This window comes from Lytechinus variegatus, chromosome 15 (assembly GCF_018143015.1).
Source record: "Lytechinus variegatus isolate NC3 chromosome 15, Lvar_3.0, whole genome shotgun sequence".
NCBI lineage: Eukaryota > Metazoa > Echinodermata > Echinoidea > Temnopleuroida > Toxopneustidae > Lytechinus > Lytechinus variegatus.
Window position 1 is genome coordinate 23431340 of NC_054754.1, and position 16773 is coordinate 23448112.

Below are 16773 nucleotides of genomic sequence, written 5' to 3' on the forward strand. Positions count from 1 at the left end.
TTCCTCTTTATTTTTCTAGTCTGTTTCCTCACTTTACGGCTCCTGTTTGTCTAATGAAACAGCTTAAGGATAAACTTTTGACAATGTGTCTAGCTTTCAAAGTAGCATCAATTCCACCTGTCTCCTAAACCTCAAAGAGTAGAGAGGCTTCTGCAAACATCTTTTGTCGGCACAAGTAGCGCTTCTTCTGTCTCGCCCTAGGTACCTGAGGCAGTGGCAAGGGAATATAAATGCAGGGCTATTGTCGAAATTCCACTGTTTCCATTGTTGGGACCGTGGGTGGGGGAATTTCGGAAGACTTCCTCATCCCTCTTTCATCCATCCACCACCCTGCTTCTTATGGCGTGCCAAGTGTACGCCAGTATATTCTGTGCAATTCAAGCAATTCCGTACACAAAATGTGTTTTTATTCAGACGAAAATCTTTTTGTCATGACGCTTTTCTAATTTCGTACACGAAATTTATTTTGTGTCACACAAAATCATTTTCGTCTCGACGAAATGCACAAAATAAATTTCGTTTAGACAAAATGTAATTGCGTCCACAAACTTCATTTGGCGTGCCATACAAAATGGCGCACCAAATGTCCGATGGTAAATTCCGTCCAATTCACGTCATTCCGTACACAAAAGTTTTTTTGTTCGTATGAAAATGATTTCGTCATGACGCAGTTTTATTTCGTATACAAAATTATTCTTGTCACACAAAATAAATTTTCGTCGAGACGAAATGTAATTTGGTCCACAAAATTTATTTCGTACACACGAAATGAATTTTGATCTAACGAAATAGCACCCCAATTGTCCAAAGGAAAATTCTGTAGGAAAATATGTGTTTCACTCCAACGAAATTCATTTCGTCATGATGCAGTTTGATTTCGTATACGAAATTTATTTTGTGTCACACTTATAATCAATTTCCTCGAGACGAAATAAAATTGCGTCCTCGAAATTCATTTCGTTGCGATGCAAATATTTATTCCGTCAACGAAATGATTTTGTGTCACATCACAAAAAATTCCGTCGACGAAATGATTTTGTGTCACATCACAAAAAATTCTGTCCATGTAAAATAATTCTGTCTCCTCTTTCTGGCAGGGAATATGAGATCGTCGCTGATTGGCTGCACCTTGCTCAAGCCGATATCTTCGCTCGATCGATATCCGGGCGCGGGACGGTCACACTCACAGGTCGGCATGTTGGTGAACCTTTCTTGTTTAGCTTAGATTTCACGTTATTCATGTCAACGAGAGCTGCAAACAACTTCTCTAATTGGTAGAATGTGGACGGACATTGCATTCGTAAGTTTAGCTATGTTTTCGACTTCAAAATTACGTTGAAAACAAAATGGGAATTCGTTAGTCGTTGCCAAACTTGCATTTGCAAGAAGCTGTGCAATTTATAGTCCCGTGTATTCAAGTTTGTGTAGGGTCCTACTGTAGTCGACCATGCCCATGCCAGGCCAGGGGGATTGGTCTTTTGTGCACACCTAAAATGGTAATGAATTATACAGGCTGATATTTAGGCCTAGATTTTGATAAATGGTGTAAAATTCATACTCAGACTGACTCAGAGCAAAATGCATGTTGAAATTGGAAACTTCATTGGATGACAAATTTTATATAATTATTGACTGACTGAGTCAGTGATTTTTATTTTTAGATTATTAAAAACAGCTTTAGCTTGGGCACCCACACGCATTGCGAGGTTAGTATTAATACTGGTAAATTAAACCATTGAACCATGTTTGGCAGTGGATTTCGAATTGACAGTTAATGAGTTAGTGGGTCGCGCATGCTGGCTTGCTGCGATCCCACTTCTGCAAGTGATGTCCACGTCCATAAGGCATTAAACACACCACTTCTAAGTAATGGCTTGGTTTTTCTGTGCGCTGTGGCATGTCAGGGGTGGATCCAGCTTTTATAAAGGGGGGGTTGGGGTGGTATGTGAGGGAGCGTAGCGACCGAGTCCAAGCGAGCGGAGCAAGCGAGGGTGTTTGGGGGGGTGTCCCCCCTCCCACGTAGGGAAAATTTTTGAAAATCTGTGTGTGAAAATGGCGTTTCCTTGCATCTAAAACACCACTATTTTTGATATAGAGGTCGTTGCCAAATTAACCCCCATGAAAATTTGTAAAATTAAGTTGCAATCCCCCATTTTTTTTTTTTTAATGGGGGGATTTTTGTTTGGGGATGAGAATCAGCAACCCTGGCCTAGATTGTCACTTCCCCGGTGGCCCGTGTCCTCAAAAAAGCTGATGGGGGGCAAAAAGGACTATGTGACATTTGTTCGCCCAACCCTCCCCCCAAATAAATAATAATAATAAATTAAATGAATACTACATAGAAATAGAATAAAATAAAATTACAAGTTTTTTAAAAAAGATAAGATTTTAAAAAAATGGTCCCCAGATTTTTTTTTTTTTTGGGGGGGGGGGTTGCAACCCCCCCTCTAGATCTGTTTCTGCATGTAATGAACCCTTGACTATGAGTTGGGCTTGTCCGTAGACTCTAATGTTAGAGTCGAGGCCTATCTCGGCTCGGGCCCAAAGATGCGCCACCGCGCACAGAAAAATCATGTGGTATGGACACCAGAAGTAAGAATGAGATCCCATGCGCGACCCACTGACTTAGATATCCACTGCCAAAACGGTTCATGGTACAGGGTATAGGGCAAGTCCAAGAAAAGGTCACCCTAGAAGGTAAAATTTTATCTTCAATTTAAGAAGTTATCTTTGGAGGGGTAAGAAAGCCTATCGCCTGTTGTGGTAGCCTAAGTATGTTTGGCCTAGGTCCTAGCCCCACTCATTACTAGTACAAGTTTAGTTACTTCGAGCGATGTTTGTGCCGGCTCCACTTCACCACCACTACTATACGCTCCATCTGGCTGAACATCGTGTCCGTTAAGTCGATCTGATATTCCGAGTGACAAAGGTGGGATTTTATGGGGAAATATAAAACTCATGGAACATCACGATCTTTAAAAACAAAACTAATATAGGAGGGGGTCCAGTGTCCGGACATGTTATCTTTTGGTTACACTTCGTAATTCAGAAGGTTCGTAATTCCAAAACACGTAAATTCATTATTGCCTGAACCACAATGTTCGTTAAATCGAAAAAGGGTTCGTTAATCCGAACATTTGTGGCGTAATTCCGAAGGTTCGTTAATCCGAAAAGGAATAATGAGTGATGATTCCGAAGGTTCGTTAGTCCGAAAACGAAATGAGGTTCGTTAATCCGAAAACGAAATGAGGTTCGTTAATCCGAAAAAACTAAATGAACAACGAACCTCATTTTTTTTCGGACTAACGAACCTTCGGAATTATGACTCTCATTATTCCTTTTCGGATTAACGAACCTTTGGAACAACGAACGTCATTTCAATTTTTGGATTGTCGGACCTTCGGAACAACGAACCTTATTTCGCTTTCAGATTAACGAACCTCCGGAATATCCAAACCTTCGGAATAACGAAGCTTCGGAATTATGAATGTAAACAATCTTTTTGAAGCCTTCCTTTTTGTCTTTGGATTACACTAAAAATATGAATTCAATACTTGTTATCATCTTCTATTTTGTTCTTTATATTTCCCAACATTTTGTACTAAAATTTGATGAAACTTCGCTTCTAACTTTTTTCAAATGACTTTCTAACATTGATCGTGTGGACACACAACCTGTACGGACACACAACAACTGAGTGACCTGAAACTCAGGCAGGACGTTTAGAATACTTGATTAACCTTATGCCCAAATTTCATGAACTAGGTTTCTAAGTTTTCATTTAAAAAACACAACCTTTTGTTAAGATTTGGTGTTGATGCCGCCACCGTCAGAAAAACAGCGCCTATAATATAATTTTACTCTCCTATGCAGGTGAAACAAAACGGAAGGAAAGAAGGGAAAACACAAATTTTGTGCATTTTCATGTATTTATTTTCAATAGTCTCGGCAGTGCAGCCGTCCTTGCATGGTAACTATTATATAAAGATTATCCAGCAGCTTGCAAAGGAAAGTCAGTTTCAAAGTAATTTCTTCAGTGCACAGATGAGGCGAGGGGGTCTTCGGGCGCTTGCCCCCTCTCCTCTCCTACAAAAATAAATTATGACGAAGAAAGTAGAAAATAAAATGGTGAAATATATTTTTTCTGAATATTATGCTTTCATTGGATATTTATAAAGTTAAATATTTTTATTTTTTTGCTCGCTCACAAAAAAAAGATCTGCCCAATTATTCATATCTAGCCCCTTCAAAACTTTGGCTCACTTCGCCACTGATTTGTTTCATCACACTTCTATGCAAATACTTACGCCTATAGAATAGAATACATTATATCCTACATAGAGTAAATCATGTATAGTACTATTGGTTCAAGTAGCATCATGTGACCGAATATATTTCAACTCTGACGTCATACCTCGATATATTTTTGGATACTAGTATATCGAGGTCTGACATCATTATTTCACAAAACTGGATCTAGCTAAACTCTCAGGCACACCGGCCAGCGCGCTCTCTCTCCCGGCAAGTCCAGCGATGTGTCGGCACAGGCACTGATCTGCGTTCTGCTGAGCACGATGGCTCAGAGAAAGTAGGTAATTCAACTCAAGTAACCGGACTTTGCAAGCTCATCACATAGATTTTGGTTATAAATTATAAAAAGTTGGATAAAAAACAAATATATCAGGCGTTTCATTCGAAAGCATAGTGGGAATTATTAATCCTCGGTTGGACTGGCAAAACTACTATATTTCCCTCGGGGCTTCGCCCCTCAGGAAGTAATTGTCAGACCAACCTCGGATAAATAATTCAACTATACTTTCTCAAAGCCTGATATATTTGTTTACTATTTCTCATAATTCCATATGGCTTTGTGTAATTATTTTGTGTCCAGAATTACTTCATTAATATGAAATTTTATTCAGAATCACAAAAACTGCAAGCTCTCTTTTTCTCCTAATAATCAGAGACAAAATGAGCCCAAGATTTTGAGGGAGTCAGATGTGTCATATCAGGCAAAATTCAATAGAAGTTGTGAGCGAGCAAGCTTTTCATTAAAAAAAATCACATTTTGTAGCTTGACATAAAAATATTCAGAAAATGTTATATTTCATTTTTCTTTCCCTTTTTTTTTTGGGGGGGGGGGAGAGCATCCCAAGCCTCCCCCCATCTATGCACCTCTGTCTAGTGTCTATATTACTGTTATATTGTTATTTCAAGACTAATTTTCATAGAAACGATTGGTTCAGAAAAATTATTAAACACATGCAGCCTTTCATGGAAAGTTCCCCCGGTTGTCCCGAAAAGGTGTGTTTTGTTTGACTTTCCTCCTCAACCCACCCTTTCGAGAAAAGCTCTCGCGGCATATCTCAACGTCCGTATGACATATTTGTCCTGCCCACCAGAGGTGAAGGCGAGACTAAGGGATCCAAATGTCGTCTGTCCGTCCGTCACAAACCTGTAATGACACATAACTCCACAACCGTAAGTCGCTTTTAAACCAAACATGGATGGTAGATGGACCTGGGTGACCTGCATGTTGAGCTGCAGTCAGAGGTCACATGGTAAGGTCAAAGGTCATTTTCAGGTCAACGTTAAAGTTTACATGCAACACTTTTATGACACCTAACTCCACAACCGTAAGTCGCTTTTCAACCAAACTTGGATGGTAGATGGACTTGGGGGACCTGCATGTTATGCTGCAGTCTGAGGTCATATGGTAAGGTCAAAGGTCATTTTCAGGTCAACGTTACAGTTCACATGCAAGACTCTTATGACACCTAACTCCGCAACCGTAAGTCACTTTTCAACCAAACTTGGATGTTGGATAGACTTGGGGGACGTGCATGTTATGCTGCAGTCAGAGGTCACATGGTAAGGTAAAATATCATTTACAGGTTAAAGTTTACATGCAAGACTCTTATGACACCTAACTCCGCAACCATAAGTCACTTTTCAATCAAACATGGATGGTCGATGGACTTGGGGGACCTGCATGTTATGCTACAGTCAGAGGTCACATGGTAAGGTCGAAGGTCATTTTCAGGTCAACGTTAAAGTTTACATGCAGGACACCTAACTTCGCAAATGTAAGTCGCTTTTCAACCTAACATGGACAGTAGATGGACTTGGGGGACCTGCACATGTTACGCTGAAGTGGGAGGTCACATGATAAGTTCAAAGGTCATTTTCAGGTCAACGTCAAAGTTTACATGCAAGACTCTCTTATGAAAACTAACTCCGCAACCGTAAGTCACTTTTCAACCAAACTTGGATGTTGGATAGACTTGGGGGACGTGCATGTTATGCTGCAGTCGGAGGTCACATGGAAAGGTCAAAGGTCATTTACAGGTTAAAGTTTACATGCAAGACTCTCTTATGACACCTAACTCCGCAACCGTAAGTCACTTTTCAACCAAACTTGGAAGGTAGATGGACTTGGGGGACCTGCATGTTATGCTGCAGTCAGAGGTCACATGGAAAGGTCAAAGGTCATCTACAGGTTAAAGTTTACATGCAAGACTCTCTTATGACACCTAACTCCGCAACCGTAAGTCACTTTTCAACCAAACTTGCAGACTTATGCTGCAGTCGGATGTCACATGGTAAGGTCAAAGGTCATTTTCAGGTCAATATTAAAGTTTACGTGCAAGGCTGGTATGACAAGTGTTATTCCATCCCAGTAATTTCACAATGAAGTTTCGATATAATTCTTGCGTGCCCTCGCAAATCACAATATTTCTGGTTATTTTCATAAGTGGGCGAGACAAAAATTGCTTTTGCCTTGTTTTTTAGTCATGTTCAAAATGAATTAGTGATGATTTCATTTTTCTCGGCATTTTAATCCCCAAGTCTGCATGGTTTAATTATGTTTGATGCATGTTTTGCCTTTAGTAGACAGCTGGCAGCCCTCTGTCTCGAGGAGTATTTTTATATCTTTTTCTGTATTTGGTGAGTGAAGCCAACGAAATTCAGCTGAACAACCAACATAAAGGCATGGTCACACCGGCCGAGCGTTGTTGGAGCGGTAGGGAAAGAGGGTAGAATTTTTCTCTCAAAAGGGGGGAAAAAATCGAAAACAAAAAAAACTAAAATCGAACTTGAAAATGGTAAACGGTAGTGAGCAGTGATGATTTTTTTTCTCTCCGCTCCACGACCGCTCCAACAACGCTCGGCCGGATGCCTTTACACTTAAGGGGAATCCAGCCTTGGTCATAAAATATAGTGTTGGAAAGGAGAAAATTAGATAAAACAGAATGGTGAAAGTTTGAAAGAAATTGGACCAACAATAAGAAAGTTATGGCTGCTTTAAAATTGAAATCCCTATGATTATGTAGATTTCAAAGTGGCAACTGGGTAAGTAAATTATGACAAGAGGCAAGGACAACTTTCCCATAGGCCATGTACTTAATTATCAGGGATTTGTGTTTTTCTCCTAACTGCCCTTCCCCTGGGGCAGTAATCTAAATATAACCCTGGTAGTATATTGTTTTATGTCCTCATGTGAAAGAAAAATAAAAATTTGAAGTAAAACATTTGAAAAAATAACATATTAGCCATTTTATGTATTGGAGTACATGGAAGAGTAGTCCTTGCCTTACATCACTGTGACATCACATATGTGGCCAATTTGCAGTCTCGTGGATCTAGGGATTACCAATATTCACAACTTTAAAAAAATAACTTTCTTATTATTTGTCAGATAGTGTTCAAACTTTCACCTATGAACTTGACTGATTTTTCTTATTCCCCTAAGAACAAATTTTTATTTGGGTTGGATTCCCCTTTAACAGAGATTGAAGCTTTTGTTCTAGTTTTGGCTCTGCTATTTTTTTGATTGGATGTATTTCCTGATTTATCACAATAATTGCAAGTTTTATCATGATTTAACTTTTTGAAAATTATGCTATTATGTGATTAAGGCTACATCTCTTGTACTTTCTACCGATAGTCTCAATATAACGTTATTAATGGATTATTTCTTGTAAAAAATCCTAAAGATAGGAACTAACTCTGTGGTTAGTAGATAAATATGACTCACTTGTCCAGGTGTTGATAAACGGGCCGCTGCTGAGTAGGCCTAGAGTTTTCTTAATTATAAATATATAATTGATTTCATGACATGTGTTTACATTTGCTGCAGATTCCCATTCAGCCGTTGGACTGAACTGGTACTGTAACACAGTATGGATGGTCAATATGAAGCAAGCTTCATCGAATTCCTCCAAGAGCTCTGAACTCTGTTCTGATCATTTTGAAGATGCTTGCTTTGACAGGACTGGGCAAACGATTCGTCTAAGACAGGATGCTGTCCCAACCACATTTAATTTGCCGCCTCGTCATCAGAAGGTACAGTAGATCTATATCATACGTGTTTTAAAGAAATATAATCTCTGTATTATCTATCTACCTTTGGTTTGACAGAACAATGTTTTGAATATTCCATTCTCAGTAGCCAAAGAGAAATGAAAATTATCCTATTCGGGAGGGTCACCATGGACCTCGGCCTATACTGTGTACCAGGGGACTGTGTATTTTAAGTTAACGCTTACTAAATGATCAAACAAATTAAAAATTTGGTTTAGCCCTACATAATTAGCATGAGCTTCTTTGAAATTGCAAAGCTAAGGGTGTATTGCTGATTTTTCATAATTTATTAAAATTCATTTTTGATAAATTATTTTATGCATAAATAGAGAATTCTCTGCTGTACAGTTAAGTAAATCTCTAAATAAGTTCCCAAGTTCTACAGTGCGTATGAAAAAATGGGATAGATTTGAAAAGTCTATAAAATTTTTGTTTCAAATTATGATCTCAATATTTTGGTGTCAATACATGCTATGGAGTCTTATCCTTCAAATGCTATTAAAATAATTTGGTTTTGTTCGTGCTTACGCAAACACAAATTTTTGTTTTGTCTGGGGTAAAAAAGGAAGCTTGCGCCAAAATGGCATAATATGATGGTCGGACTTCTTGCTATCAGCAGAATTCCTCTTAACCTTTTCATTATCTTTGCCATAATTTTCGAATTATGCAGTCGAAATTCATTTCCAAATCTACTTATTTATTTGGATAGTTGTGGTGTTGTTCCTTTTTAATATGTTCTCTTTTAGTTTTGAATATTCCTTAGGCAAGAACATTTTTTTAAACCAAATTATGGTAGAGCGTGTTTTTTTTCGAATCCTTTCATTGTGTTCTGCAAAGGTAATGATGCCTTTGAACAGTGGCATACTGAGGGGTGGGGGCTCGGGGTGCTCCCCCCCCTCCCAATACAAAATTATGACCAAGGAAAAAAGTGGAAAGAAAAATAACAGAAAACATAGAAAGTGAAATATGATATTATTCTGAATATTATGTCAAAATCACAAAATTGGATATTTTAGTAAAAACTGGAAATTTTTGCTTGCTCGCTTCACAACTTTTTAATGCATTTTACCTGATCTGCCATATCTTCCTCCTTCAAAATTGACTCAATACACCATTGCCATTGAAAGACATGAATATTTTCTTGTTTGTCCTGTCAAGCACAATTAAACTTGGTGAAGGATTCAATGACCCCTTGAAAATAGGATTCATGTCTTTTATAGGTACCATTACATAAATTGTTTCACATAATTATTATCAAAGGTACCATAACATAATTTGTTTCACATAATAAAAAGGATTTGAATGATTACAAATTCTCCCAATTAAAAATGCAAATCTTCTCACTTGGGTTGACAAGAAAGTCTCTTCTTACTTATGAAGGAAAATTCAAAGGTAAAAGAAGTTCAAATTAAAACCAATGTAATTCAGGTAAATGAATAAATTTATTAGTGAAATTTGACAGCATTTTTCGAAAATTATGGCAAAGATAATGAATATATTATAAGTCTGCTGATTAGCCAAAAGTCTAAAAGTATAAAACGTCCCGTGTTGGCTCAAGCATGAATTTATTTTTTAAATGCCATTTCAAAGATAAGATCTTAGAGCATCTATTAATATCAAAATATAGATATAATATTTTGAGACAAAGCAAAGATTTTATAATTTCAACCAATAAGTGCAAGAATAATGATGCATTTGTCATTTATGATTTAAAATAGAATTTCCATTGGATTAGATTTGTAAGAAAAATAATGTTTTTGAGCAATTCAAGGTCCGACATGAACTCATACATTGTTGCATTACTGCGTATCCGGATGCCGCAAACTTGGTCCCTAAACTTCTGCGAGACTTGACCAACAAAAAAATATGAGGACATGTTTCTAACTGTGGAATTATTGCAAAACATGTGGAGGGGGGCTTATTAAAGTGATGGTCCAGGCTGAAAATATTTATACATGTAGCTTAATAAATAGAGTAGAAGTCACTGAGCAAAATGCCGAAAATTTCATCAAAATCAGATGACAAATAATCAAGTTATTGAATTTGATAGTTTATAACAGTAGTTTGTGAAAACGGTCGTCATGCATATTCATTAGGTGGGCTGATGATGTCACATCTCAAATTGTTCTTTTGAATTTTATTATATGAAATTATGTTTATTAAATTTTATCTTCCAAGAACTAGAAAAATTGGATTGACAACTGATTTAGTACATTAGATATTAATTGCTGAAACTTATTTCATCATAATGGAGACACATCATTTACACATGTATGAAATAATGAAAAAATTATGATTTTATGAACCAAACAGAAAGTGGGGATGTGACATCATCCCACCTAATGAATATTCATGATATGACTATTTTCTCAAAATATTGCTAAACTTTAAACTTCAATAACTTTATTATTTGTTATCCGATTTTGATGACATTTTCAGCATTTTGCTCAGTGGATTCTACTCTATGTATTAAGATATAAATATTTTCAGCCTGGACCATTCCTTTAAGACCCCCCCTTCCTCCTTTGGGGCCAGATAGGGTTAATAAATCATCATGAATATTTAAACATGTTTATTTTGCTGCACGTCCATTGAAAAGGATTCATTTCTAAACAAATATTATTCTAAATGTACTATTGAATATTAATTTGACAAATTTAAAGTCATTTTTTCATTCTTGCATCTCGGTTTATTCAATTTTTCTTCTTTTTTTAATGTTTTTTTTTTTTTATTCACTCTTCTCGTACAGAATGCACACAAACCAGGGAAACCCTCGAAAGAAAGTCATTTAGATTCAGCAAGCAACCTCCCAGATACTGCAAAGACACCTGTACCAAAGTCTTCAGCACCTTCCCTGGGACTGCAAGAGTTACTCAATGCCAAAAATCTAAGAGGGGTAAAGTGGAAGATAACAGCAACATATATCTAAATGGGGTATTGTACAGTATGATTGATCAACCAATGATACCAGTTGTATTCTGACATTTAAATCCATGTCCCTCTGACCAATGTTGTCAAATAAAAACCTTGCTTTGAGCATAACATCCTCAAGGTGGTCTGAAATTCTATTAGAAGGTACATGTACTCTTCTGTGGAAGTTCATTTTATGCTTTGACTGCTAATCTATAAGTTTTATTATCAATATGCTAGTGTTCTGAAGTTGATGTGTTAATAATCAATTGTTTTAATGTTTTATTCTATTTAAAACATAATAGATGGAGACCAGCAGCATGGCAGCAGGAGCTAATGTTGGTCGTGATGAGGCATATACCACCATCAACAATGCTGCAATTGCAGTCACCACCACCAAGTCTGCTTCTGTCACTGCCATCACCATTGCCACCGCCATTACCAAGACCACTCCTGACACAAAGCCCCCAAGTCCTCAACTGACCAGATATTGCAGCTGGAGAAGGATATACCAGGAACTTCAAAGCCAGGGCTTGCCAGTCTCCTACAATAAGAAAAATGCCATGGGCCCATCTAATGAACTAGTAGTAGAATATTTGGCCACAGTTGTAGAAATGCAGAGACTAACATACTGCCACAGGTAAAAATCAATGTCAGATATGATGGATAGTCTTTGAAATATGGGTTGCAGAATGAATATCAGTAAAACCCATCATGATGTGCTATCTGATTTAACCCTAAAAAGGCCGTGGGAGCCCAAAAATTTTCACGATAAATCCACAACGTGAAAGATTGTGCCGCGTCATTATAAAGCCTTTTTTAAAAAAAGTTTATGAGTGTTCAGACAAAATTTGTGACACCTGGGTACCCGGTTCTGCAATTATGCAACATTGTGCATTGTGTAAGTACACATGTCAGAATTGCACTAAAATGTGATTTCATGGACAAATCCAATGCAAAATCTGTTTCTAGCCAGAATTCATAATTGTATCGTACCGGTTAATGTTTATTTTTACTGATTAAAATCTATTAATTTCATTGTGCTTATGATCAGAAAATTTTGTCAACAATATAAAAAAAGTAAAAAAAAACAAAGAAATACTTAAGAAAGGAAAAAAATACATATGAAAGGTATGTGATATCAATTAATTTTTATGTGTCTGAACAAAAACTTCAAGGTCTGTGTTTATAGATTTCCAGCCAAATTCTAATTTCATGCATGATTTAGTAAAACATATAATTCTAAATAATTTTAGAATGATCAAATATACAATTTTTTCATCTGTGGCAGGCATTTTGCATTTCTTCACAATTGCGCAATTAACGGTCAATCTTGAGGGCCCCCACTCCCCTTCCGCCCATCTTTCCTGCCTCCAAAATACCCTGGCAGTCTTATTAGGGTTAGATTAAGTCTACATTAAGCAAACATAAAATTCTTACAATTGAATTCAGTGGCGTAATGAGCCAAATATTTTGAGAGGGCTAAATATGGCGAATGGAACAAAAGTTCTCCAAAGAGAGCGAAGGGAGTGTGCAAAATTTTAGAACTTTTTAATACAGAAATCAAAATTTGGAAAGATTTTGACGTAATAATATCCAGTAAATACTCTCTATTTCACCCTTTCTCGTTCGCTTTCTTTCTTTTTCTCCTTTTCTTTCTTGGTCGTTAAACATTGGGGGGGGGGGGGCAGTCAGACCGCAGGTCCCTATGCTAATGAGCAAAAAGTCCAGATACATCCAAATCATCTCGTGGCTGAATCCTTGCAAAATCTTGTGATTCATGAGATTTTCTTTCTCGAGTCTAAGAATTTACCTGTTTTAAAGAGAAATTCCAGTATTGGTAACGATCTCAAAATGACTTTTTACAGAATCTAATATAATGACCACCCAAGTGTCTGTTTGTATGAATAAAAAATATGTGCCAAATGATTCTGGAAGAAATTGTGTAATTGCTGAGAAATAAGCAAAATAAGCTCATATTCCAGCAATAATAATACACTGTCCCACGTGTGCCTATCTGTGTTGGTGATCTTCAGTGTGAACATTTTTCAGCGTAGATTTCAAGATTTCACAAAGTTCAGTTTATGTAACTTTACCAAATCTAGATCCTCGATGATATACTGACAATTAAGCCAGACTTTCTCATGAAATCAGTGTTTACTGCAACTACTGGCATTTCTTTTTAACCTCAAGTTAAATTAAATATTATTGCACTATCAGATAGAGTAAAAGTTACTCTTTCATATTGGTCATTTATTTTGTATACAATATTTTGTTAAATAAGTAAATTTCTGGCCTGAAAGTGTGCCTCAAAACTTAATTTTCTTCTTCCATTTTCTTTTGCACATTGTGCAAACTTTTTATTTTGAGCCTCAATGATATCCATATCACCATAAAGCTGAACTTCTTTTCTTTCTCACAATGCCACTCTTGATATGCGGCACCTTTTAATCGGGTCAAGATCACACTTTTCCCACTAAGGTACAATACGAGATTTCTGTAATTTTGTACTTGCATGAAATCCAGAGTTCTGATTGGCTGGATAAGGTTCACAGAACAACAGGCACAGGGTATTTGAGGAGATTACCACATGGGAAGTGTGACCTTCCTACGAACCCTGGCACTGGAACCGTTGGAATTTGCCACTGGGTGGTCTATTTGACCAATCAGAATGCAGTATTCTTGTTTTCAAACTGCTTTATGTACTTGGCAAATGAAAAGTGTGATCTTGACCCGATTAAACCAATTCTTATTTTGAAACCTATATCGTTTCAAAGCATACATATTCAGCTTTATCATGATATAAAAATCATTTGGGCTCAAACACAAATAAAGTGTGAAAATAGCAACTTTTGTCTGGTGAAAATATTTATTTTATAGCATATTTTAGATCAAACTTTGAACCTATATTACAAAATCTTTGAATAAATCCAAACATATGACATGAAAGAATGATTCTTCTTCTTTACAATGGTACCAAATTCATGAAATTCGATGCACAGTTAGAGCAGCAATGACCGAATGAAAAGGTGTTATGGTCCGCGTCAAGCTCATTAAATATACAAAACATCTCAAGTCATGAATATCATTTGGATGAAAGAAGCCACTCTCTTGGGACCTGCAGTCTGACTGGGGGGCATGGCCCCCATCTATACATCAGTGATGGATTTAATACTTTTTGCATGTACGATGACGATGCTCGCTCTCTCTCACCCATCCTCACTATGTGTATATGTGTGTGCAAGATGAATTATGAGGAATAATTGCATGAACTGACGTTTTTCAACCAGAGATTGATCCTTATATATTATTTACTATTGCATTTTTGTTCATCATATTGACCCATCTTGACCCCTTTACCCCCCCCCCCCCCTGACAAAAACCTAATAGTCAAATGAAGTTTCCTTTTCTTTTCTTTTGATATACATGTAATGTATTCATGTGAGAAAAAAAATTATAGTGCCAAACATTTTTTGAAAATTTTAATTTATTCCTTCAGGTGAGGTTTTGTCCACAGTTCCAGAAGGACACAAAATAGTATCAGAAAGTCATGCCAGAATCAACAACTGAAGGGTTTGAAGAGCCAGATAAAGAGCCGAGAAATGTGATTTTAAAGGTAAGTTAAACTTATTTATAATTCTGATTCATTTTGGCATAGAAAGTAAGTCATAATAACAATTTGAATTATTTTTGTCTTCTTGATTTGCTCTTTGTCAGGAATCCAAATTTTAGAATTAAACTCTTAGTTTGAGGTGTTGATGATTTTTTTTTCAGCTGCAAAAGTAACAAACCAATATCAATCATTGGTCGATAATGTGACTTGCTTTCTCTTGCCAAATTGGTACATGTATATTCTGCATTTCTATAATGATTGACCCCACCACTAGCACATAAGATGCAACATGTCAAATAACTGTCAAACTCACTTCATCATGTATTTAATTATTAATATTTCATTAAAGGAGTAAAAGGACTCAGAAAGATTACCCGAAAAAGCTCACAGAATTTTTTTTACTGGTAGACCCTTTACATTCATTTGATGAATTGAGTTCATGCAAAATCAACTGAATGTTATGAGTACAAAAGAATTCACAGAATTTTTTTTACTGGTAGACCCTTTACATTCATTTGATGAATTGAGTTCATGCAAAATCAACTGAATGTTATGAGTACAAAATCCTGTTAATACACCTTACTGTGAGGCTATTCTGGTAGGTCATCCCGGGAGTGCCTGAGGATCTTGTCCATTTGGATAAATCTTGCAAAGTACCAAGAGGTGCCTCCACCCCCCCCCCCACTCTATTAAGGGTTAACAATGAAATTGAAATTAGGAATAAGTTTAGTATCTTCCGGGGGGGGGGGGGCACTCAGTATATAATGCATAGTGGGTATGTGCCGCGGAGGGGACCCCCATTTTCACACTCAAATTTCCGTTCCAAGGCATAGCATTTTTGCCTTGTTGATAAAAAGAACAAAGAAAGCCGCTCCAAGGCATAGCATTTTCTTCTTATCGAGAAAAAAGAAGAGGGAAATCCGCTCCAAAGCTAGCATATTTTTCGTTACGCCGCTCCGATCGCATTGAACGAGTCGAATTTTGGTGAAAAGCGGCCGCAGAGCTCCCCCGGCGGAGGCCGCGCTAGCTGCATCATGCACGCATGACCGTTCCGTGGGGATGCATACGCACTCACACGCTGGCGATCCGTTCCAAGGACCCCCGTTTTCACAAACATTTGTCGTTCCGAAGCCCGTTCCGAGGACCCTCCTTTTTACAATAAGCCCGCTCCAAGGCCCCCGTTTTTTGTCTCGCCCGCAGCACACCCCCACCACATTTTTGGTCGAGTGCCCCCCCCCCCCGGGAGTATCTTGCTCATATGCATTATAAATTAATTACTATTTCAGGTACTTCAATCACATGCACAGTAGGAGCAAAAACAGCAGCAAACACACAGGAGATGTAACACTACATTGACCAACAGCAACAACTACAGCAGCATCAACAATTTCTGCAGGAGATGCAAAAACCACACTGGCAACCTCAACAACATCAAGGTGTCCAACAAGCACTCCGGGAACGTTAACAGCAACCACAGCTTCAGCTGGAGTTTCAACAAACACATCAGAAAAAAACCAACAGCAGCAAAAAAAACACTTATGAATAATGAAATGAATCTAATTGAAACTCAAAAGCCAATGACGCAACATCTTTGACAAACTGAGACAATTATTCATTCTTTTACAGGATAAAGAAATACTTTTTTAAAGTGTAAATTTGCAGGAACACAATGGATGTTCCTATGTATCTATTTAATGAAATAAATTTGACTTTAATAAATTCAGTAAATTCAATTCAATAAATTTAGTGATTCAATAAATATCTACTTTTATTTGTCAATGAGTGAAAATACCTGTATTTTCTATTTAGAATGACAAAAAGCAATTTATCAATTCAATATCATCAAAAACTTTAGCAATATGGTTGTTAGGCCCTCCAAATTGTTG

At 37.2% G+C, this 16773-nt stretch overlaps 1 protein-coding gene across 4 annotated transcripts; it reads left to right on the top strand.

Annotated features, from left to right (window-relative positions):
• The first annotated feature begins 1087 nt into the window (after positions 1–1087).
• On the top strand, positions 1088–16209 carry LOC121428326. 4 transcript variants are annotated; one of them, XM_041624894.1, is made up of 5 exons: positions 1088–1300; positions 8141–8346; positions 11580–11914; positions 14774–14890; positions 16174–16209. In XM_041624894.1, exons 2-4 carry the CDS (start codon positions 8188–8190, stop codon positions 14775–14777), a joined length of 498 nt encoding a protein of 165 aa, XP_041480828.1. In that variant the 5' UTR covers positions 1088–1300; positions 8141–8187; the 3' UTR covers positions 14778–14890; positions 16174–16209. The 4 variants fall into 4 exon arrangements, 2 of the variants coding, with proteins under 2 accessions (XP_041480828.1, XP_041480827.1); XM_041624893.1 differs by lacking the exon at positions 1088–1300 and adding an exon at positions 2445–2697; XR_005971769.1 differs by lacking the exons at positions 1088–1300; positions 8141–8346 and adding an exon at positions 11234–11260.
• Positions 16210–16773: the final 564 nt, after the last annotated feature.